Below are 25,397 nucleotides of genomic sequence, written 5' to 3'. Positions count from 1 at the left end.
CTACTATGCCAAATTCCTTCTAATTTATTTTCTTAATGGTGTGTGCCTGAAAGCTCTCTGTCTTTCAAGGTCTCAGAAATGAAATGCAACCAGGGTATCTTATGAGAGAGTTTTCTCACTCTGAATCAGAAAAATGTTTGCTTCTGTCCCAAACTCTTTGATCTGGTTCTTACTGCCAGCCTTCATTCCTCCATATCTGTTCATTATACTTACTCTGCCCCAGACATTTTGCTAGAATATGAGAAGAGAGAGATGAAGGATCCACTCAAAGTCTTGGAAACCCCTATAATCTAGACACTTACATGAATGCAACACAATATGGTGAAGGTTTTTGATCGAGGCCAGCCATGGAGACACATGGAATGGACACTTAGGGGCAGAGAGATGGAAGATGTCAGGGAAGACTTCCCGGAGGGGTGATGTCTGAGCTGGGTTTTGAAGTGGGGTGAGCTGGAGGGACCGGGGACTGGAAAACTTGGGAGAGCTGCCCCTTCGAAGGCATGAAAGCTTAGGGGACTTCAGACTTTCGCAGAGGGTTCAGTGTGTCTGGGACTTAGTTGCTGAGGCAGAGACCATAGGGCACAACAGAGAACAATTAGGCAGCGGTTATTTAGATCACGGCTTTCAAATAACCATCATGGACAGTTCAGAGGGCCAGCCATTTGGCTCCTATGAGCTATTTTCCTTTCTTAAATTTTAAGTTTTTTTTCTTACCTCTAAAGCAATACATGCATATGGTAGAAAATGAAAAAATATAGATAAACAAGTTGAAGAGAATTATACCACTTGCAACCCTGCTACAAAACCTTTTTTTTAACAACTTATAAATCATTCCAGGTTTTTATGTACATGTTTTTCTGTAATAAAAAATATTGTTAAACTCTCCTTACTGCTTTGTAATCTGTTCTGTTCAGTTAGTATTTTAGAAACAGTTTTGCCATGTTAATGGACGTTCTTCTGTATTATTAATGTCTGAATAGTAGTATATCTTTAGTCATACCATAATGTGTTAAAACATGCATATATGGGTGTGAATATATTTGAATATTGGACATTTCAATTGTTTTCAATATTTCGCTCTTAGAAATAGTGTGTAGGTGAACATTCTTATGCATAACCTTAATTACTTCCCTGAGTCCTTGTCAATAGCTTTATTAAATCTCAATCTTGAGGGCGCCTGGGTGGCTCAGTTGGTTAAGCGACTGCCTTCAGCTCAGGTCATGATCCCGGAGTCCTGGGATCGAGTCCCGCATCGGGTTCCCTGCTCTGCGGGGAGCCTGCTTCTCCCTCTCCCACTCCCCCTGCTTGTGTTCCCTCTCTCGCTGTGTCTCTTTCTGTCAAATAAATAAATAAAATCTTAAAAAAAAAAAAATCTCAATCTTGAAATGACAAACTTGTAAGACGAACATACATGGAATAATTAGAAAGCAATGCAAAAACAAAGATAACCATGTCCCTCTTAATCATCCTTAGCTGTTGCCACACCTAAGGTGGTGACCTTCCTACACCTTGCCTTACAGTAGTCGATCACTCAAATCTACCATGTGAACATGGAATGAAGGTGAATGAGGCAGGCTTCAGTTCAGTTCGACAGACACTGGGGCCTCCATGGGCCAGGGAGGGGATGAGGGAGCACCCAGGCAGCTTTGTCTGGGCAGGAAGGCGTCATCACCTGCAAGAGAGGTATGCCTAAGACTTGGAGGGTGCCGCGAGAAGGACGTGCAGCCCGGTGTGGCAGATTGGGTGGGGGTGGGGGACTTTCTGGAGAAGATGCCATGCCTGGGATGACCACCATGTTGGGCTGCTGTGGAGAGCAGTCAAAGAGCAGATCAAGTAGGGGTTTTGGGGTTGGGTGAGCGGTTAAGACAAGAGATATCCAAGACGCTTTCTATATTAGTTTGCATTCTCCAGAGAAAGAGTTCACCGGTCCTTCCCTTTTCTCTTCAGCCCCTCAATGCATTGGATGATGCCAACCCACACTGGTGAGGCTGATCTTTACTCAGCCTACCAATTCAAATGCTAATTTCTTCCAGAAGTACCCTCAAAGACACACCCGGAAGTAATGTTGTTATGGTTTGTTAAATTAACATTTGTTAAGCGGAGCACAGTGCTGGATGGTGAGCCTCAGTGCCACAACTGACCAACTGACCACAAGAGAACTTGAAATAGGGAAGTCTGTGACTCCCAGGTCCTAGAGGAAGTACACGGCCTTAAGGGGCCACTTGGGGAGATCAAGGCAGAGCGAAGACAAAGAGAGAGGCAGGGCCTAAATACAGGCCTTTATTCAGGTTCCTGGGCTAGGGCCGGGCTGGTCATTTCAAGCGGAAAAAAAAGGATCTTGGTAAGCCCCGGTGGGGTGGGGGGTAGTCTATCTAAAGGGCCCATAAGGCATCCAGGTGCTGGAAGGGAGGGGAGCCTGTTGATCACAAGGGCAGATCCGGAGGTCATGTCAGGAACTTAAATTTGCCTGTGACCCTGAAGGCTGCTGACTGGGGCATGCCCTTGCTGGAGAGGCTGGTGTCAGCTGCAGGTCCCTGAAGGCCACTTGGCCAAACAAAATGGATGCTGAGGCAGCAATACCGTGGCGCAGCTTAGCTAGACCCTTGATAAATGTTTTACCAGCTATCTGGGGGGGGGGGGGGGGGGGGGGGGGGCGGTTAGTCCAGGCAAGTGGACACATAAAATTAATCATCAACTTCCCAATGCTGCAAATTTATACTTCTCTAAAATAATCAGCTACTCACTAGACATTTTTCCTTGCCTCTTATCCTTTCATCCTCTTCGTGTCCCTGCAGAACACCTTCTATTCTTATTTGTACAGAATAAGGATGGTATTGGTAATGGATGGTAGTGGATGGGGGAGTTGGAATCCAAACCTAAGTCTCTTTTTTTTTTTTTTAAAGATTTTATTTATTTATTTGAGAGAGGGAGAATGAGATACAGAGAGCATGAGAGGGAGGAGGGTCAGAGGGAGAAGCAGACCCCCTGCCGAGCAGGGAGCCCGATGCGGGACTCGATCCCGGGACTCCAGGATCATGACCTAAGCCGAAGGCAGTCACTTAACCAACTGAGCCACCCAGGCACCCCAAACCTAAGTCTCTTCTAATCCAAACGCCAGGTGGTATCACTACATCACTTGGCTGTTCTTCAGCTGAATTCCTTAGCTGGTGGTATTCTATACTTTACGGGTTATGCTTTCTCTTTTAGGCCTGCTCATCCTTCAGGTAGAGAAGGAATAAGCATTCATGGAGACCTTACCATATGCAAACTCTCTGTTAGGTGTTCTATGTAATCTCTTTAATCCTCATAACATCCCTGTGAGAGACATAAGGAAGTTAGTCTCACCTGCCCAGTTTAGGTAATGTGGTTAAAGGCACACACAAAAAAGTAATGGAGCAGGAATTTTATCTGACTTTAAAGACCATGTGTATACTACCATGTGGCCCGGGGCATTCATTGCCTCACCAAACCTCCTCTGCGCTGTGTCAAAGAATCCAAGGTTAGAGGAATGGCCCATTAGCTTAGGCCTTTCTGTTTTATGACTCCTCCTTCAGCTACCTGCCAAACTGACCCAGATTAGGAAGTTCTGGGGTTGTTTTTTCTTTTGCCTGGCCCCTTACACTGTCCATCACACCATTTCTTCTATAGTAGTGTGTCTGTTAGATTTAGGACATGAGTGTCTGTGGGCCTTAATTGGGCCAAGTTAGGAAAGTGCCCTGGTCTGCCTGACAATGGGGAAGAGAGAGGTGAGGGGGTAGAGGTGAGGAAGATAAAGGTGGGAGATGTCACGAAGCCAGCAGCCCAGCATGACTGAACCCCAGTTTCTTGAACCATGTGGGCAAATGCCACTATTCTTCTGCTTCCCTTTTTATTCTCCATTTCCTTTTTAGCATATGGGTAGCTGCTTCAGGTCATGAAAAAATATATTCAGTGGAATGAAACAGTAGATATTTACCAAGAAACTAAAAATGAAAGTTAGACATAAACTGTTTTATTCCATTGAACTATTTGGCTGAACTCATAAGAACAGTGATGAGATCATTCTTGGACACCTGCACCAAAATGAACCACAATAAGAATATTTAGGAAAGATGAAGAGGATATTTGGCATACTGAGAGAACGAGCTTCTTTAGGCCCAGGGAGTGGGATGAAATTGGCATGATCATTTTGGAGAACATGAGTCAAACAGAGAATTGGAATGGGGTTTTTCAGGGAAGATATATTAAGGGAGTAAAAGGCTGATAAACAGCACTTACATTTGTAGAAAAATAAGGGGAGTAAATCAAGGAATTCAAAAGTGAAGGGAAACTTAATTCAAGTAAGGGAGGAAAAACCCTGTAAACCTCACTAGTCTTTGTAAGTAAAAGGAAAACAAGTGAAAGTAAGCTATCAGAAGTCAGTAAGATTTTATGGGAGTATGAAGTTAATCTTAAGAAAGCAAAACCCATTTCATTGCTGTAGGAAACTCCCAGCTGAGCACTGACTAACAATGGACATCTGATCTCCTTGAAGCTGTATTTGGGTGACTCTTGCTCTTGGCTTGTACCTTGCACCCTGGGTCTTGTGGGAAACCAGCGCTGTCCCAGAGTTCCAGAGGGTGGGCCAAGGTTAGATATTGGAGTTGGTCCTTAATTTATTGTGCTGATTTTTCTTAGGGAAGAATAAAGAGGGCGCCTGGGTGGCTCAGTTGGTTAAGCAACTGCCTTCAGCTCAGGTCATGATCCTGGAGTCCCGGGATCGAGTCCCGCATCAGGCTCCCTGCTCAGTGGAGAGCCTGCTTCTGCCTCTCTCTCTACTTGCCTCTCTGCCTACTTGTGCTTTCTCTCTGTGTGTCAAATAAATAAATAAAATCTTTAAAAAAAAAAAAGAATAAAGATTGTGGGAACATGTGGTAGAATTTTAGCTGTGAGGTATGAACACAAAATATTAAATTGACTCCCAACAACTTGAGTCAACTCGAAAACTCCCAGTCTCTTAGGATAAAAAAATATATATAATCCTATTTAGAAATTCCTGGTGTGATCATAATGCAGGATTGGTTCTTCTCATGAAGCCTATTAATGAAAAATTACATAATCCAAAGTCAATTAAGTAGTAAGATATTATAAGAAATTCTTATTTCATTAACTTTTCAAAGAATGAATAATCACTTTGCATTCAAGACAAAAAATTCACATTTTCCACTGGCTACTGAAAAACAATGGAAACAATTCCAGTCATGGTAGCAGCTCTCTGTGGGCTGACCCACCTCTGAAAATAATTTATTGTTTCCAGGTGACTTTTACATTGTGGGGTTATTCATTAGGTTAGGCTTGATGAGAAACAGATACCAATAGAGTTGGGAATTCAAAAATGTGTTTCTTCTCACAATCAGAGATAAATTCACCATGGCTTTTCTCTTTATAGGCTCATGCCAAAATCTGGCATCTCTACAATACTTCTTTCCGTCCAACTCAGGGAGGCCAGGTATCCATTGCCCTAAGCTCCCACTGGATCAATCCTCGAAGAATGACCGACCATAGCATCAAAGAATGTCAAAAATCTCTTGACTTTGTACTAGGCTGGTTTGCCAAACCCATATTCATTGATGGTGACTATCCTGAGAGCATGAAGAATAATCTTTCATCTCTTCTGCCTGATTTTACTGAATCTGAGAAAAAGTTCATCAAGGGAACAGCTGACTTTTTTGCTCTTTCTTTTGGACCAACCTTGAGTTTTCAACTATTAGACCCTCACATGAAGTTCCGCCAATTGGAATCTCCCAGCCTGAGGCAACTCCTTTCTTGGATTGACCTTGAATATAACCACCCTCAAATATTTATTGTGGAAAATGGCTGGTTTGTCTCAGGGACCACCAAGAGAGATGATGCCAAATATATGTATTACCTCAAAAAATTCATAATGGAAACCTTAAAAGGTAGGATTGGGGATAAAATTCTAATTTCCTGCCAAAATCCACAGGAAAAACAATCTTTCAGATGATCTGTAATAAACTATGTGAATTTATAGTTTTTATCGTAATGCAGAAAATCATTTTGGCAATAGCAGGAATGCATTATGTAACACCTTTCTCGTTGGTTCTTGAGGAACTTAAATTCATTTTTAAAAGTCGTTTTGTGGGGCGCCTGGGTGGCTCAGTCGTTAAGTGTCTGCCTTCGGCTCAGGTCATGATCCCAGGTTCCTGGGATTGAGCCCTGCATCGGGCTCCCTGCTCAGCAGGAAGCCTGCTTCTCCCTCTCCCACTCCCCCTGCTTGTGTTCCCTCTCTCACTGTCTCTCTGTCAAATAAATAAATAAAATCCCTCGGAGTTACTACTCTAGATTTTTAGATTATATTAAGGATTAAGCAAATCCCAGTATATCTAGATCTCTGTACATGTTCTTGGGTTCTTATTATTTGCACTGAATAAAGCAATTTTTTTTATTCTTATGTTAATCCCCATACATTACATCATTAGTTTTAGATGAAGTGTTCCATGATTCATTGTTTGTGCATAACACCCAGTGCTCCATGCAGAATGTGCCCTCCTCAATACCCACCACTAGGCTAACCCATCCTCCCACCCCCCTCCCCTCTAGAACCCTCAGTTTGTTTTTCAGAGTCCATCGTCTCTCATGGTTCGTCTACCCCTCCGATTTCCCCCGCTTCATTCAAATAAAACAATTTTTAAAGAAAAAAGAATACCAACACTTTCTGAAGAAAATATTGTGTAGCTCATGCTTTTAAAGATTTTAATCCGTTTATTGCCACAGCCACAATGCTAGGATAGACAGTGGAAGAAGACATCTTCTCAGGCCCAATGACCACCTACTGGAAATAAAAATAGTCCGAGTAAAAACATATTTGAGATCATCCTATTTGTGAAGACATTTATTTCTAGAATTATCCTGGTGTGATAGCCTTTTATTCGTAAGAAAGGTCCTTGGTTTACCAAACAATGTGCATTATTCGTAACTTATTTCCATAAGTAGTAAGCCCCTCAGATGTTCTTGAGTCATGAGGCCAGTGCCCAGCTAAGGGTCTGTCGTGTTGTTCTTGTCCTTTCTTCTCTTTGCAGCCATCAGGATGGATGGGGTGGATGTCATCGGGTACACGGCGTGGTCCCTTATGGATGGCTTCGAGTGGCACAGAGGCTACAGCATCAGGCGTGGACTCTTCTACGTCGACTTTCTAAGCCAGGAGAAGAAACTGTTGCCAAAGTCTTCAGCCTTGTTCTACCAAAAGCTGATAGAGAAAAATGGCTTCCCTCCTTTACCTGAAAATCAACCCCTAGAAGGGACATTTCCCTGTGACTTTGCTTGGGGAATTGTTGACAACTACATTCAAGTAAGTCAGCTGACAAAACCAATCAGCAGTGTCACCAAGCCCTATCACTAGTAAGTAGTGCTTCCTTATTAGGTTGTCATGGCACATTGTCCATTCTTCAGGCCAAACGTGGTTCCTGAATGAGCACGTTAAGGGCACAGTTTGGAACATGGCTCCCTTCTCTCCAAAAATCTTCCTAACTTCATCCTACACTTTAAATCAGCCCCAAAGGAGGAACAAATTAAAAATATATGAATATTTAAGATCTGAAAAGATAGTAAAAAGATAAAATACTCCCTTTTAATATAGTGGTTTTCAATGCTTTTTAAAGCAGTTGGGTTCTTCCATAAACAAGTAGTAACAGAGAACTGCAAATTTTCTGAGATCTCAGTGGAGCTGCTGAGCCTGAGGCAGGAACATCAGGCAGAGCCCTCCTGAGCATAGCTGCACCCTGTTGCAGAAGTACCTCGGCAATGAAAACCCTTGCTCCAATGATTCACAGCTCAAAATTTCATTTCTAGAACTAGTCATCGAAATGGTAAGGAAGTTCTTCAAAATGGTCAACCAATATTTATTGAACACTTACTATTTAGGTAATCCTCAATATTATTTTTAACTTCCTAATCTTAAGGGAATTTGTTTTCTAGAGTTTGACGGAATATTTTAGAAGGCACTTATTTGGATGCTTAGCGTACAAAGCCCTAGGTTAATCGCCGGGTATGCTTGGTTGAGGGGAGTGCACACTGAGATGAGTAAGGTTGACCCCCGCTTTGAAAGAAGTCTGTTGAGAGAAAATGCGGGATACACACATCATATAATGGAGAGCACAGGGTAGGGTGCTAAGTGAGCAGGGTGGTGGTAGGGTGCTGCTGAGCATTGTGAAAATAGAGATCAAGACAGAGACAAATGTTGGTATTCATAGACAAGCAATGGCATTGAGCATGCTGGGTGCTTCTAGCCAATTCACTGGTTCAGTAGTAAGGAAAAATAACTTTCCCTCTACCCTTCTGAGCTGAGATCCCCTATAAATAAAGACAGATTAACAACAGAAAAACAAATAACAGTTTATTAACATGTGTAGCTTACATATACATGGGAGATACTCAGAGAAAAATGAGTAACTCCTTGAGGTGACTTAGAATTCAGGCTTAAATACATACCATCTTAATAGAAAAAGCCAGAAGCGGGGGTGGGATATAGGTTTCTTAGGAAAGAATAAATAATTTTTCGGAAAGATGAATGGGGCCTTAGAAGAGTAGATGGGAACCACAATAGTTTGTGACAAAGTCTGTCTGGGTGTTGTGGTGACCTCTGGTCTCCTCTTCTGTGACAAGACTCCATCTTTCCTGGGGAATGAAACCCCCCCAGGAGGGGACTGATGACAACTGAGTTCCTTTTGGAGGATCTGTCTTTAGGCAGGTAAGGGGAGTTCAGAGAAAGCCTTTCCCTGCATTTGCTATTTTTTGAGTGCCTGCAGGTCAAAGTAACCAGTTTTATACCAGCAGAGCATACTTTGGGGTGGCAGGCCCTGAACTCCTACAGTCACATTTTGGGGTGGCATAGTCTGTTACCCTTCTGTTCAAAAGAAAGTATTTAGAAGAATGCTTGGATCTGAGGAAAGTTAGTTGAAATGGGTTGCTGTTTTCTTGTAAGTATCAAATGGAAATCCTTTATTTATAAGGAAATAAATCAACACTATCCTTAATACATTTTCTGCTGGGTTATATTATTCTTAGGTCTTTCGCAGACCTCAGTTGGGTTAAAGGGCAGTCTCAGACTTAAATCCCTTCTTACATTTAAAAGGCGACTTCGGGACACCGTTAGCAAAGATGTCTGAGCAAGGAGGAAGATGTCTAGCTCTGCCCTGTTGGGCTTGGGGTTTTCCTCCCTCCTCCTCTCTCTTCTCCCTCAGCCTCTGTTCCCAGAATCTCCCTTCTCTAATTTCTCTCCTGCAAGTGGGATTCACAGTGGGGTTCAAATAGGGTGCTGGTGAAGGGGAAAGGGACCAAGGGAGGGAGATGGGCTCCCCATCCTCCCTTCCTCCCCTGCTGGGGGCGAGTTGGTCCCTGGTCTTTGTTCTCTCTCCTGACCTTCTGCCGGGTGCCACTCCCAGCCGGGCTCTGTGCCCCTTGTCCCTAAGGACTCATGCTCTGCCCTGATGTCTCACAGCAGCCCGAGCCTGGGGGGCAGGTAAATTCCCAGTTCAGTTTTACGTGAAGAGAAGTTTCTGCGAGCATTTCTGTGTAGACAGTGTGAACCCAGGGAGTTGTGGGACATGTGAGGAGCCCCTTCACTCCTGCTGTGGTCCCCATCCCTGGACTGTGTTTGCCTTGAGAACTGGTAAGTAGAGAGAAAGTTTTAAGAGTGCAACCTATTTTCGAGAGAGAGAGAGAGAGAAAGAGAGAGAGAGAGAGAAGAGAAACTCTGGTCAGACGTAACAAGTCTGGCAGTGGCGAGGAAGGGAGACAGGGAGGGGATTGCTTTTTCTACTCCTTAGGGGCAGTTGTGTTAGAATTTGATCTGATCCCAGCCATGCATCAGCTCTGGATCCTTCCTCTGAGGTTGCACTGCCCTATTACCTCATCAGTTGGTGGGGGGGAGTCCCTACTCCTTCATCCAGCAGAGCGCCCCCGCCCCCCAGTCTCCCCTACACACAACCAGCCACACACAAACTAATTCCCTCTCAAACCCATGGTGGGTGAACTTCTCCAGAAGCTCTCTAGTGGGAAAAGTTTGCAACTGCTGTTTTGTTCTTTCTGCTTTTCCCCTTGAGCCTTGCATTATTTTGGCAGCGCCCTTCCTAAGCTAACTTCCTCCCTGGCAAAGTAAAAACAAGTTTGCTGTAGGGTGGTTCTGAGGAAGGTGTGCGTATGTTTTAATTTATAAGCTGTTCTCTATACTTTTAATACATTATGTTAAAGCCCTGAAAAGTAATTTTTAAACCATTGAAATTCATTTCTTTCCTCCTGGCTAGCATTTCAAACTCTTAATACAAATAAATTTCTAATATTAATCCTAAAAAAACTTTAAAAAGAATATCCCAGTAAGGACATCCCCTGTTTGAAGTCTGACCTCTGGCTTGTTCACATGGACTGTCACTGTCACTGGACCTAATTTCCCAGACGACAGGTTTGTTTTCCCATAACCACTAATACTCATAGTAAACATAGGTCAGAACCTTCTACAGGCTGGGGACATAGAGCTTCTTTAACCTTGGCCACTATCAGGAGAAGGTTTCTTCCATAATATACTAAATACACACTTTATACCCATTGCTTCTGAAAGGCTCCACTTGATTTTTCATTTTTTTTATTAAGAAAAGTCAACCAGTTAATGGAGGTTAGATAGAATTAAGCCCAAGTACTCATTTCTACGTGTCCTGTATTTTCAAGAAATAGATATTCCCCCCAGAAATTGTACCTTAGTCTCTCATATTTGTTTGCAGACGGACGGAATAAAAGCTGCTGTTTTGGAAAAAATTGTGGTAGAAAAGTTACAAATTCAGTCAACTCCAGAGCTCTGTGAAAATAATCCAAAGAATTCCTTCAAGCTATGAACACTTTCACTTCAAAAGAGCATGCAAATATTTTCTCTTGCAAAGCTGAGGAAACAAGATTTGTGGGTGCATCATGGTGGAAAAATACTTCTCACAGCATTCCCACAGTACTAGGGGAAATGCATGTGTGGGTGATCTACAAGGGACAGGTCTCCAGAGAAAGCAATTTCCCTCTGACATGCTGGTTTTTTATTACTTTCCATTATAAACACAGCACTGACCCCTCCAGAGGAGCAGTCCCTCAGGCTGGCAAAGTGCAAAGAAACCTCCGCTAGAGACTCCAAACCAGAGTTGGACCCCTGCTTGTATTCCGAGGGTCAAACCCAGGGACCCGTTCTAAAAGGATTGTTTCTGAGGAGAAAACTGGTTTACTCAGTGGGTCCTTAGGATGAACTTTCAGTGTGCCTTTTCCTCCATGGTTAACACGTGGAGGGAGCATTTTGTGTTTTCAATTTTACTGCTTTTCCTAAATACTCATTTTCATATTGGAGGCTAATACATCAGATGATTGAAAACCACTGGTGGTATGCTCATCACAGAAAAATAACTCAGGAACGTTTTACAACTAGGTTCAAATAGCCCAGTGAGTGTAAATGACAATATTCTTCCTCATTTCCATGTTCTCTAACACTTTTACCGTCAGATTGAATTTAAGTTCTGTCTCTGACATTAACGCCAATAAAAGGCAACAGTTACACGCATCTAGCATGTTCTCTACTCACAGCAAACTTCAATTTACGATGTGATTTTTAAGAAGCATGATTTAATTTTAAATATCATTGCATTTTCTGACTCTCACTCAGGTTTTATGCTTTATCTTTTTGTCTATGTTTTTTTTAAATTTGGGAGTCTCATATTATTAGTGATTTCTTTTTATTTTTATTATGTTATGTTAGTCCCCACACAGTACATCATTAGTTTTTGATGTAGTGTTCCATGATTCCTTGTTTGCCTATAACACCCAGTGCTCCATGCAGTATGCGCCCTCCTTATTAGTGATTTCTTATATTAAAATACAAACGTTCAAAAGTACTTTGCTTGCTTAACACAGACCAGAGGTGTGTGAGAATCATGAATGTCTGTCATCTGAAATGTTAAAAAAATCAGATTTTTGGTTTTTTTCTTTTCTTTTTTTATTATTATTATGTTCAATTAGCCCAGCATATAGTACATCATTAGTTTTTGATGTAGTTAGTGTTCAAGGATTTATTAGTTGCATATAACACCCAGTGCTCAACACCACACGTGCGTGCCCTCCTTACCCATCACCCAGCAGATTTTTTTTTTTTTTTAATCATTAAAGCAACAGTTCGAGAGTTAGAACTATGGGTAAAGCAAATACGCATTAAAGAGCGCAATGTTTTTTTCTTCATGAGCTTAACGATTGACGACAAATGGTTTAAATTTCCTGCTAGAAAGGCTCTCTTTTTGCTCCTCTTGCTTGCCAGTTTCGCGGAAGGGACTGCACGGAATTCCTTTCCCAGTGCGGTCGGGTGAGACTAACGCCTCCTCCTCTCCTGGCAGGTGGACACCACCCTGTCTCAGTTCACCGACCCGAACGTTTACCTGTGGGATGTCCACCACAGTAAGAGGCTGATTAAGGTGGACGGCGTGGTGACCAAGAAGAGGAAGTCCTATTGCGTGGACTTTGCCGCCATCCGGCCCCAGATAGCCTTACTCCAGGAGATGCGCGTTTCGCATTTTCACTTCTCGCTGGACTGGGCCCTGATCCTGCCGCTGGGCAACCAGTCCCAGGTCAACCACACGGTCCTGCACTACTACCGCTGCGTGGTCAGCGAGCTGGTGCGCGCCAACATCACGCCGGTGGTGGCGCTCTGGCGCCCCGCCGCCCCGCACCACGGCCTGCCGCCGCCCCTGGCCAAGCACGGCGCCTGGGAGAACCCCCGCACCGCCCTGGCTTTCGCCGAGTACGCCCGGCTCTGCTTTCAGGATCTCGGCCGCCACGTCAAGTTCTGGATCACGATGGGCGAGCCGTACACGCGGAACATGACCTACAGCGCCGGGCACAATCTGCTAAAGGCCCACGCGTTGGCTTGGCGCGTGTACGATGAGAAGTTCAGGGGCTCTCAGAGAGGCAAAATATCCATAGCCCTGCAGGCCGATTGGATAGAACCCGCCTGCCCTTTCTCCCCGAAGGACAGAGAAGTGGCCGAGAGAGTTTTGGAATTTGACATTGGCTGGCTGGCTGAGCCCATTTTCGGCTCTGGGGATTATCCACGTGTGATGAGGGACTGGCTCAACCAAAGAAATAATTTCCTTCTACCGTATTTCACGGAGGAAGAAAAAAAGCTAATCCGGGGCTCCTTTGACTTTCTGGCTTTAAGCCATTACACCACCATCCTTGTCGACTGGGAAAAAGAAGATCCAATGAAATACAATGATTACCTGGAAGTGCAGGAAATGACCGACATCACCTGGCTCAACTCTCCGGGGCAGGTGGCCGTGGTGCCCTGGGGCTTGCGCAAAGTTCTTAACTGGCTCAAGTTGAAGTACGGAGACCTGCCCATGTATATAATATCCAACGGCATAGACGATGATCCGCTCGCAGCCCAAGACAGGTTGAGGGTGTATTACATGCAGAATTATGTCAATGAAGCTCTGAAAGGTAAGGAGCCCTGGAAACAGCAGTCCCTTGAACCCTTTGGCCCCCTAGGGCATGATATGTGATAGGCACTCAAACATGTACATCCACTGTCGCTCTCGGAGGAAAGTGCTATCCTATACATTCCTTGCCACGCTGAACAAGTCCAAGAGAGACCTAGTATTTCCCCCCAGGGTTAATGGAGTTTAACTAAAAGTGGGAGACACTAGCAAAAGAGTGGAAAATTCCCTAGCACCTGCTCAGGGTCTATAAAAGCATGGACTGTCTTGTCCCCCATCTCAGATGGGTTCACAGCACTCTTGCCTCCTTCATGTGCGTAAAGATTTAACCCAAGTACATCGTAAGAGGTTTAACTATGTAAAACCTACTAAGTTAAATGTAGCTCAATATTTGTCCTCTCATGAGAGAAGCCGTTTATGGTTAAACCTAATTTAGTTTTATTAAATGGTATTGAAATTTTCCCTGATGCACTCCCTAATGCTGTGTAAAAGGGAAGTGTTGTGTACAAAAAATTTTAATAGCCATTCTGTCCTTTTGTTTTTCTAGCTTACATACTGGATGGTATCAATCTTTGCGGATACTTTGCTTATTCATTTAATGATCGCACAGCTCCGAAGTTTGGCCTCTATCATTATGCTGCAAATCAGTTTGAGCCCAAACCGTCCATGAAACATTACAGGAAAATTATTGAAAACAATGGCTTCCCGAGTCCCGAGACTCTGGGAAGATTTTGTCCAGAGGAATTCACCCTGTGTACCGAATGCAGCTTTTTTCATACCCGGAAGTCTTTACTGGCTTTCATCGCTTTCCTACTTTTTGCTTTTATTATTTCTCTTTCTCTGATTTTCTACTACTCTAAGAAAGGTAGAAGAAGTTATAAATAGTCCTGAACATTTTCCTATTCGTTTATTTTGAAATAATTATGTGCACACATCAGCTGTTAACCATTTGCACTTCTCAGTGTTGTAAAACTATAGATTTCATTTATCCGACTTCTAGAAAAATTTTTTGTGGCATATGACAGACATTTGGAAATGAGCGTAGGTGATTGTAAAATATTGAATAATGTGAATAGTGCCTGGATTTGTTCTTTTTTTGGAGGGTGATCAGAGACTGTCACGGCCATCATTTCTGCAACACACTCTGTAACAAATGTATGGGAAGTGGGAACCATTCCATAATTTTTTTTACAGAAATTGAATGGCCTTATCAGTGCCCATTCCTAAGTGTAGTGTTTATCTTGAAGTAATAATTGCAAATGTTGGAATAAAAAGTTAAATTATAAATTAAATTAGGTTAAAAAGTTAAATCCCAAGTAACCTTACCCAACATAACCAACTGCTATGATGTGCTTAATGGTCTCTGTTGAATCAAGTTTCCCTTGAAAAAGAAATGGCAGAATATAGGAGAGATGACAAAGAGCTCTGGGCTGCCACGTTCCTTTTAAAAGCAGTGTTTCTAGCAAATGCTGGTAATATTAACTTACATATCTGGTTAATGATATATTTGGCAGAGCAAATGATAGAACTTTATTTTATGTGACTTTCAGGGCGCTGTCCAGGCCCTGGGGTCCTTGAGGGCTTTGCGTTACTGGGGCCTTGTCAAGCGCCTGCACATAGGACTTTGAACGTTTGCAGAAAAATAAACATGAATCATGAGATGTTGGGCTCTTCAGGAAGCATAAACCGATCATGAAATGCATTATACTGTGCGGCTCTAGGAGGAGGAAAGGAGAAAAAAGTACTTATTATGAACAACATCATGATTAATTTGATTATAAACCCTTTGATTTTAGAGCGCTCCTTGCAATGAATGATGTGACCTTTCCTGAGCGAAAAAGAATGAAATAATAATTCATCCTGTGAAGAGTGATTTCACTTGCTGTTCTTTAGAACGTGCCATTTCTTTGAATTGAATTTTTTTTTTTTTTATTCTTAATAGGCACCAAAGCATTTGGTCTGATAACACTGGAAGATTTGTTTCTGTGATTGCTGAGGTTTATTTTATATTTTTGCTGCAACTTCTGTGGAACTAGCTTTGAGCTAGTTTTGCTTTGAACTTTCACACTGAAACATGCTACTGATTTCTAGAAAGGGCTAATGAGGTCTTATCCTTTAATGCCCCTCAAACAAGTTTTGCTGATTTTCAGACAAGGGTCTTTCTGTTGCACTGGCATTGTGGATGATCCTAATGTTTGTTTTATAGATAAGCCAATATCATATCAGGCAAGGTAAACCACTATCATATCAAGCATAACTGATCTTGCTGGCACAGGGTTATAGTATATAATAAAATGCTGTACTGTATTATATATCATCTTCAGGGGTGGTATGATTTTTTTCCATGAAAGATAAGCTTTTGTGGGTATTCTTTTAAAAATTGGACTTATTTTTAAAAATAGAAACTAGAGAATAATAGTTCTTCTATGTATATATTTTTTTCTGATTCTAAGAGTAATATATGTTCGCTGTAAAAAATTTAAAAGCATAGAAACTATACGTAAAGAGAAAAAATGACCTGTAATCTCACCACCAAAGTGGCCACTGTTAACATAGCCTATGTATTTTATTTTACATGGAGTCAGATCATATTGTAAATAATTATGTGTCTTTATTAATTATTTATTGTGTGTGTTTCTTTTGTCATTAGTCTTCAAAAGCACGATTTCCAATAGTTGTAAGAGTGATTCCACTATATGAGTTTATCACAACTTATTTAACCATTCCTATTGGTGGAACTAGTTTCCTATTGTTGATTACTGTTAAGTAATGTTTAAAAACTTTCTTGCTACAATATTAATTTTCATTTCCTTGATGTAGACAGAAGTAATTCTGTCCCTTGATGAAGTATTGTAATAAATCTGCCTGCAACTTTGCTTTTTTCATAATCATATAACTGGCTGCTAGATACATTTCTTTAAAAAAATTTTTTTGAGTTGACTTAGCTACATAGAATATGAGTGGTGAAGAAATGGGTCTGACAGCGAGGCTGGAAGATGGGAGGGTATGGAGGGTGCCCCAGGCTCATCCCTGTGGTTGAGCTGAGACTTTTAGACATTGAGAAAACAAAACAGGAAGAGTTGAAAGAGACAATACAGACGCCAAAGCCTCTAAGAGAAATGACATCTCAAAACCATCCAACTCAGGGGCGCCTGGGTGGCTCAGTCGGCTAAGCGGCTGCCTTCAGCTCAGGTCATGATCCCAGGGTCCTGGGATCGAGTCCCGCATCGGGCTCCCTGCTCGGCGGGAAGCCTGCTTCTCCCTCTCCCTCTGCCTGCCACTCTGCCTACTTGTGCTGTCTCTCTATCTCTCTCTCAAATAAATAAATAAAATCTTAAAAAAAAAAAAACAAAAAACCATCCAACTCAGTTATAGTGAGAGCAGCATGCTAATGTTGAGACCCCCTCGACCTTAGGAGGAGGTAGGTGGCTCCCGCCCGCAAAGGAGGGAGGCCATCCCTTGGGTCTGAACAGACGTTAGGAGGGAGGAGGGACCCGGTGGAAGAGGGAGGCGGGGCCAGGAGGTGGGACTTCCTGTCAGAGCACCGCCCTCCTTCCACGTCAGTCCTTGTAATATTTCACTCACGAACCCTGGGTATTTCACCACTTTACTTTTTTTTTTTTTTTTTTTTTTTAATATAGAGACTGTTCCCCTGGAACTCTACAGGGCATTAGGTGGTAAACTGATTAATGTGATTATAAACCCTTTGAGTGTCCTGTGGTGTCCTGAGTCCTCTTGGCTAATTTCTGCCACACTTGTATTCGCCCTGCTTTCACAGACCCTGCCTTGGACCCAGGTGTATCCCTTGCGCTTATGCCTCGTGCTTTTTGCCTGGGTTTGCAAGGATGGTTTTTCAGATTCATTAAGGACATTTTTCATTTTATTTTTGGTCTTCCACAGACAGTAATTAGAATCTATTAATGCCTTGGAAGCTTTTCCTTTATACTATTTATAACAATGCTGTCCAACAGAAAGAGTGCAAGCTGCATATTTTAAATTTTTTTGTAGTGTCATTAAAAAAATTAGAAGTGCAGAAGAAATAAAGCTTAATGCTATATATTATTTTCCCAACATAAGTAAAATATCATAACTTCAATGTGTAATCAATATAAAAATGATTGAGATTTTTACATACTTTTTTTTAAATACTAAGTCTTAGAAGTCTGGTGTGTGTTTTACGTGTATGGCACATCTTGTGCTCAATTTGGATTAGCCAGACTGTAAGTGCTCAATAGCCACATGTGGCTTAATGGCTGCTCCATTGGACAGCACAGGTCTATAAAGAAAGCCTAGCTCTGTTAAGTCAATTAATAGCACAGTAAGATACCCAAAATATTTCATAAGTTAGAAGAATAAACTTTTTTTATAACAGTCTTCCAAGCTCTATAGTCCATGGAAATAATTGACAAGTACATTTACAATTAAGCTAAACTATTGATTAAAACAAATATTTAAAACATCTATGTAGGAAAGCAAAAATAAATTCAAAATGGGTGAAAATCCTAGAGAAGAACACAGGCAGCAACCTCTTGGACGTTGGCTGTAGTAACTTCTTGCTAGACACGTCTCCAGAGGCAAGGGAAACAAAAGCAAAAATGAACTATTGGGACTTCATCAGGATAAAAAGCTTTTTTTTTCTCTCATATTGCCTTTTTCTGAATGAATGGAGCAGTTATATTGTCCTATAGCATCTCCGTTTAATATTTAATATTGAACAATGCTGCTCAAAATTTCTATCTGGGAAGGAGAATGTTAGATGACATGGACCAACCTTGACAGAGAGCCTTGGTTCTAGAAGGAAAGCAGAGGCCATGTCTTTGTGTTTTGTTTTGATTTTCAGTATTTAGTCCCATGTCTTATACAAAATATTCTTCAATAAATGTTGATTAGTTGAATAAATTATGGATGAAAGATGGAATACATGAGTTAACAGAATTAGCTCCCTGACATCACCTTTGTCCAGAGATTCGTTTAATAAAGACCAACTGTCAAGAATCAGAAACTGCTGTGGGTTAGATGCTACAATGGCTCGATTCTGTGTATTCAGAGGAAAGAATGAGAGCTTCCATGTGATCACCTTTGATAACCTGTCTTTCTGGGTAGCAAGGCAATAACACTGCTGTCCTAAATCATCACCCCTAGACCAATCACACAGTGAGAGGACTGTAACTTTTTTCTTCCTTATTCACACTGTCCCTCAACCAGTCAGTATTCTTACTGTTTGCAAGAATTGTTATATATTGGGTTAAGTTCTTTATCTGCAAATAAAAACCAGGGAACTCATCTTCTAGAAAGAATTCCCTTATGTCATCTTGAAATGCTTACAGTTTCCAAGAAGATGTAGCTTTTTTCTCAGATCCATTATGCTTTTCCATTTTTATAACCATTAAATATTATTAGAGCTTTGTTTGTTCCAGTACATTTCCTGGGACATCTTTGTTTCATACCTTTGTGGTAAATACCCATTGTTTGATATCAAGGAGAAAGAGGTCAAGAAAAACCACAAGGAACCTTGAGTAAAGGGTGGAAATACCATAATGTCTGTGATAGGACACCTACAATAAGGTGAAATCTGTTTTGCAACATAATTGTTACACACAAGAAAAGGTTTAGTGACTGATAGTCAAGCCTTTGTTGTAACACCATAGGTTAGAGAAAAAAACAGTTTCATCCTACCTATTCATTGAGTCAGAAAGGCAGAGGGACAAGAATCAGTGGATCCATCTTCTAAATGTCACTGAATCTCAACTTCCTTATCTTTGAAATGGGAATAATGTCTATCAGAGCACAGTGCTGAACATACTAAGTATCCAATAAATAAAGCACCTCCCCTAGACACGTTTTTTTCTGGACTAATTCCACTTTTTCTCAATATGTATATGATTTATTGTTAATCAGATATTCAGAGCTCAGTAACATAAAACCAGGGACTGTAGCAGTCAATATGATTCATCCAGAAGTGCTTCAGTTATTTCATTTGTGACTTTGAATATACAACATCATAGAATGCCCTTGGTAAAACCAAACTAAAAAAATCAATCCCCACAGTTATTTAATAATACCAGATTATTTTCTTGGATCCGAATTTTGTGAATGTTGAATTGATAGAATCCTGAAGATCATTTGGCAGAAGATGTTTCTATAACAGTATGTTGCACCATCTGCTCTTTTGAAACAATCTAATGACACAGACAAAACACTGAAATTTGTATTTTTGTTATTGAATCGGTAAATAATTGAAACCCCATTAACTAAATTTTTGTGTGATTCACAAATCCTGGGTAGAGTTTCTAATTTTGGTTGTAATCTTTCCATATGCTTATTTTATGGTAAAAATGAATTAACTTTTAATGAGCTTATTTATTTTTTATAAATTATTTGCAACTGAAACATTGCTCCTTAATAAATTGCTAGAATCGGGCTGGATGGTTTTTTTCTTCTGTTTAAAATCTCAATTGATTAGTTTATAAAATTTGGTTTTCTTTCAATATCGTAGCAGTTACTGTCTAATTATGGCCCTAAGCATAAATGTTGCCTAAGGCTTTTTGGCCAGTTTTGAGCATGTGAATCAAAGCTTTGGCTAATTTAGTTCCGGAATATCAGACTGCAAGTGTTTCCAGTCTTCAACAGTGTTTCAAGGCCATGCTGTTGCAGTTAAGACCTGAAGGTTTTATAACTATTTTTTCCACCTTAAATTATGGGTATTGTGAGTCTCCAGTAAGTAGCCCAAAGGCTTCAAAATAAAACATTTCAATCCTCAGGGGCAGGAGTGGTAAGCCACAGAGCAACAAAACAGATATAATTACAAAAAGATTGACAGGTCAGGTGAAAATATTCCATTAGTGAAAGATGGCAGATGAAAAATGAACATGATTTTATTCCAAACTGGTACCGTTCTAAAATGTCCTTATTCTATCTGAGCCTTCATGGACTTAATAACCCACCAAAACAAACACAGTGGGAGTTACTCATCCATTAGCCTGACAATAGCAGAGCTGCAAGATTCCAGCAGTGTTCACCTAGGCAGGAAGGAAGGAGACAAGGGAAGCCAGAAAGTGCGGGGAGGGCTTGCAGGACTGGGGAGAGCCCATGAAAGAAATATTTGCAACAATGACAGAATTTTTCCACATGGAAGACTAGAGTGGGCTAGGGTTGGGTATTTCCCTTCTCCCAGGTCAGTTAGGCTCTGACAAGACCCCAGTAGGCTAAGCCCTGGTTAGCTGGTTTCTCCTGAGGGCAGGCCTTGTTAAGAACAAAGTGCTCTGGGGTGCCGGCTGGCTCAGTTGGTAGAGCATGTGTCTCTTGATCTCCAGGTTGTGAGTTCCAGCCCCATGTTTTGAATTTATTTAAAGCAAACATATTCTAAGATGGCCCTTTCTCCTCTGGCCCCATCAGAAACACAAGCAGATTTTTCTCTGATATTACACAATTGCAAAATACAATCTCCAACATACTGTGAGAAGCTGATAGAGCTCCTGGAATAAATCCCACAAATTGTGCCCCCGGCCCCTCCTCTGCTGTGACTGGATCACCTTAGAGTTTGTAACTCTTGGAGTTGGCCACGCTGAGTCTCTGGCAATTCCCGAATTACAGTTCAGGTTTTCCCTCTCCAGCCCTGGTTCCTGAGGTGGTTCCTACTTGTGAGACTCTGCTTGGGTCCACCACAGACTCCCTGTATTTGACTGTCTCTCCAATTTGTGGGGCAGGAGTTTGCCATGTGTCTTCCCTTCTCTGACAGATCCAAGAAGAGTTGCTAATTTTTCAGTCTCTTTAGACTTTCACTGGCTAAGATGGAGTGGTGACTTCCCTCCCATCACCTCTAAAGAGATAGAGAAAAAAAAAGGGAAGGGTCAAGAAAAGGCTGCCATGTTTATAAAGCAAACTGGGCAGGGTGGGGGGGAGTGGTTATTGTCAAACCAATTGTGATGCGATTGCAAAATACAGTCTCTATCCTCTCAATGGTCTCTCCTGCCTTGGCCAGTAAGGCACAAACATGCAAAGGCACCAAGGATTATCACTGGTCATATGATGGACCTGGGAAGAGTTGGATCTAGTCTTCTCCAGCGTCAGCCCATGGTCATCACCACCATGCCTTTATGGAGGAAAGTGGAGGCTCGACATGTGTGATACATGGGAAGTTGACGGGCACAGCTATTTTCGAACGCCTTTAAGAATATTGTGCTAACACAAGAATTTATATATATTTTTTCCACAATATTTTGGAAAACAAATGATGAGTGTTTCCTCTTCTGGCTACAGTTGCACAGGGACAATCTCATAAAGAATACAATTTGGCAAACAGTGGGTGTTTTCAGTGCAGTCACGGTGGATGTCTCTTCTTGGATGTCTCTGGAGCCTTCAACTAGATATGTCTGAAGAGGAATGAATATTCATTTTCTTTCCCTTCAAACTAGATTTTCTCTCTCCAGTTATCCCTGGGAGACATTCAGCAGGAAATTCTGTGGATTGTTTTCATTCTGATGTTTGAGCATCTACCCTGCATTTGGATGCTTGCTGAGGGTGTCTCCTTTAAACTCTTGCTTAGACGTTTCCCATACTCCCTAAATGGTTTTCTGGCTGTGTCCCTTCTGCACATCAAATGCCATTTTGATTCAGTTCACTTCTCCCTTCAAGTGCTTATAATGCGTGCCCTTGCTCCTCACCATTAGCTGACATTTGCGCTAAATCTCCCTCTGGGGGCGTCTGGGTGGCTCAGTTAGTTAAGCGTCTGCCTTTGGCTCAGCTCATGATCCCAGGGTCCTGGGATCGAGCCCCGCATCGGGCTCCTGCTCAGCAGGGAGCCTGCTTCTCCCTCTCCCTCTGCCTGCCGCTCCCCCTGCTTGTGCTCTCTCTCTCTCTGTCAAATAAATAAATAAAATCTTTAAAAAAATCTATCAATCAATCAGTCTTCCTCAGCATGTCCTCTAGACTGGTCATCCTCAACCTGGCTAAACATCAGGATCAGCACTGACTGCCTCCTACCAGGACTTTCGTGGTTGTCTAATCTCTGCCATTAGATTATGAAGTGCTCTGGGGCAGTTACCTTATCTTATTTGTCTTGTTATTCTCTGGGATGAATATTAATTGCTTAATAAACATTTCTTATATGAGTAAGTGCTTAATGAAAAGGGGTAGGGGTAGAAACTTATTACAGGTGGTTCTTTAAAAGGAGTTAACTGTTTTTTTCCAGTTACCGAGGCTCAGTTCACCTTTATTACCTGGAGTTTTGCCAGTCAGACTCCTAGTCAACAATATTTATGATGATAATTGGTGTTCATAGTGATTACCCCGGGACTGTACAAAATTTTGAACTCTCTTCTCAGTCATTTAAGAGAAGATGTTATTAAGATGTTTGTTTCTAGTTAACAGATTTATTATATATATCATCATGGATTTTACCCACTTTAAAAGAATTAAAATACAATAAAAATTTTGATAAGATCACACTGGACATTAATTTTCCTTTGATGTTCATTCAACAAATAATTAGCACTCAATATATGCAAGTTAATAGAGCTATTATGCAGGAATATTCTACTCTCGTCAATTTATGTATATTTGAAATGCCTTGTGCATCAACTGTGCCAGTCAATGCTTTACTGTAATTGGCATACAGTACGATATTTAATCGATTTTTTCAATAGACATTAAGCAAAATATGGCTCTTTAAAATAGTGTATTTTGTAGAGCAACTACTAAAAAGTTACCTATGGGGCGCCGGGGTGGCTCAGTTGGTTAAGCGACTGCCTTCGGCTCAGGTCGTGATCCTGGAGTCCCAGGATCGAGTCCCGCATCGGGCTCCCTGCTCGGCAGGGAGTCTGCTTCTCCCTCTGACCCTCCCCCCTCTCCTGCTCTCTCTCTCTCAAATAAATAAATAAAATCTTTAAAAAAAAAAGTTACCTATGAAGCAAAATTCTATAAATCAAATCCAGTTCTTTGATAGGTCTTCAAGGGTACATTAGAGCCGGTTGGTTGCCTATCCAACTGGTCACTGTGGTCTCTGATTCTGGACTTTGAGCCATGCTACGTCAGTAGCTCCTCTTGCCATGTCTGCCTTGTCTGGAGAAGATACAATACTGGGGATGCAGGTTGTGATTGGGTGCTTTAAGCAGTGGTTCTCAAGCCTGGGTGCACACTGGAACCACCTAGGGAGTTTTAAAAGCCACCGATGCCTGCTCTCGGTTGCAGGGATTCTAGCTTAATTGGTCTGGGACGTGGCTCTGCGTCTCTTTAATGGCTCCAGCACCCATTGGACGGGCTTGTCAACTCTCCCAGGTGACCCCAGCCCTGGCGCCCGGGGTCACTTCTTCCTTTATCGTGTAGCTCAGGTGAGGTACTGGCTTCCTGCTGTTGTTACTCCCTGAGTTCCTTTCCATTCATGTTGGCTTCCCAGCTCTTCCATCCTGCCTGTAACCAACTCTCTGCATAACATTCTCTCTGTTGTAAAATCTCAAAGTAGGTCCTCTTTTCCTTGTTCTGGTTCTCACTGGAACTTGACTAAGGCAGCTGGTAGTAAAGACAATGAAAAGCTAATTAAACATAGACTGGCACAACCATGGGCAGCCATCTCTAGTCCTGCCTAGGGGGTAGAAGAAGCCCAGGCAAGTGGAGATGGGGGGTGGGAAGGACACAAGTTTGGTGGCCATTTCCAGGGGCCATTTATTTAGCAGCACAGACACCTTGCAGATATTCTGTAACACAAGTCCCATGGGAGAATCTCATGAGATGTTCTAATTTCATCATTTTTGATGATTTAGTGTCCTTGTCACGGGTCACACTTTTATTTGTGAAGTCTATAGGGAAGAAATAAATGTTTTATGTGATGCATATCTATTGGTATATATGGTTGATTAACTCTATCCTGTAAGTCCATACTAGCAAAGTTGAAGAAACCTACATGTGAATTTCTTTTTAAATTTACAATACCGGTTTACCAAACCCTGGGGTTGGCTTGTGCTTCATATTCACGACCAACCATATGGTAGGTTTGGAAAGCCTCATCCCAGTTAAAAAAAAAAAACCCAAAAAACTCAACCTCAAAAAAATGCCTGTTCTTTGTCTTATGTAAGTAGGAGGAGGTGCTCTGTTCTGTCTTACTTAACCGTCATGTCCCATTGGAGCTCTGCGGATGGTGGCCATGGAAACAAGAGGAAGCAATCCCAGGCATCAAATGAAAGCCACTTGTGTCTGTTGGTTGTAAACATGGACATTCAAGGCTTACTTTCAAGGAAGTTCAAGACTGATCGTATGCAGACCCAGAGGCTTTTCTTCACACACACACTCGCACACACACACACACATAACCCCCACAGCCCCAGCTGATCCTGCAGCAGCCTTCACCCAACCGTGCTTTCAGAATGGCCTTACTGAATTGAACATTTTTCCTGCTCTTTTATAGACTCCTTGAGAAAGCTGTCAGTAATGACCAACTACATTTTACACCAAATAATTGTTAGTCAAAGCTAGCGTTTTTGTTTTCCTAGAGACATCGTTGCTATAACCTAAGAGACTGAATCCCATTGACCTAGAAGTGAATATTAATAATAAACATTTGTCAAGCCCCATCTTTAAAGGTGTGCTACTATCCCCATTTTACAGATGAGAAAATGGAGGCTTACAGAGGTGAATAACATGCTAATGGCTCAGAGCAGGAAGGTGGAGGTAAGAGTGTGATCAGAGCAGGCAGGGCTGCTCCAGAACTTGCATTCTGAATTTATGTCCATCATGTTTTAAGTGGCTGGATGAATGCAGAGCTTCTCTATGCCAGAGCTAATCAGTCCTGGGAAAATTAGAGGCTCAGAAAGACCCAGCAACTAATTTAAGTCATTAGTGACTATTTGAAGTTAGGTTCACATTGGTTTCCTCGAAAAGGTAACCAATTGATTTACAAGGAGAAGGGAGACAATTGCTGGC

The 25,397-nt window shown here is 41.8% G+C and overlaps 1 protein-coding gene across 1 annotated transcript in view; it reads left to right on the top strand.

Annotated features, from left to right (window-relative positions):
* KL (klotho) overlaps positions 1 to 14,859 on the top strand; it is a 43,552-nt gene extending 28,693 nt beyond the window's left edge. The window contains exons 2-5 of the mRNA XM_035002968.1: positions 5,408 to 5,918; positions 7,059 to 7,327; positions 12,387 to 13,488; positions 14,032 to 14,859. Coding sequence (XP_034858859.1) covers positions 5,408 to 5,918; positions 7,059 to 7,327; positions 12,387 to 13,488; positions 14,032 to 14,369 — 2,220 coding nt within the window. The 3' untranslated portion in view covers positions 14,370 to 14,859. The remainder of the gene's footprint in view (positions 1 to 5,407; positions 5,919 to 7,058; positions 7,328 to 12,386; positions 13,489 to 14,031) is intronic.
* Positions 14,860 to 25,397: the final 10,538 nt, after the last annotated feature.

This window comes from Mirounga leonina, unplaced genomic scaffold (genome assembly GCF_011800145.1).
Source record: "Mirounga leonina isolate KUSES-001 unplaced genomic scaffold, KU_Mleo_1.0 Mir_127, whole genome shotgun sequence".
In the NCBI taxonomy this organism is placed as follows: Eukaryota; Metazoa; Chordata; class Mammalia; order Carnivora; family Phocidae; genus Mirounga; species Mirounga leonina.
Note: the sequence above shows the minus strand (reverse complement) of the source record. Positions and strands in the feature narration are given on the sequence as shown.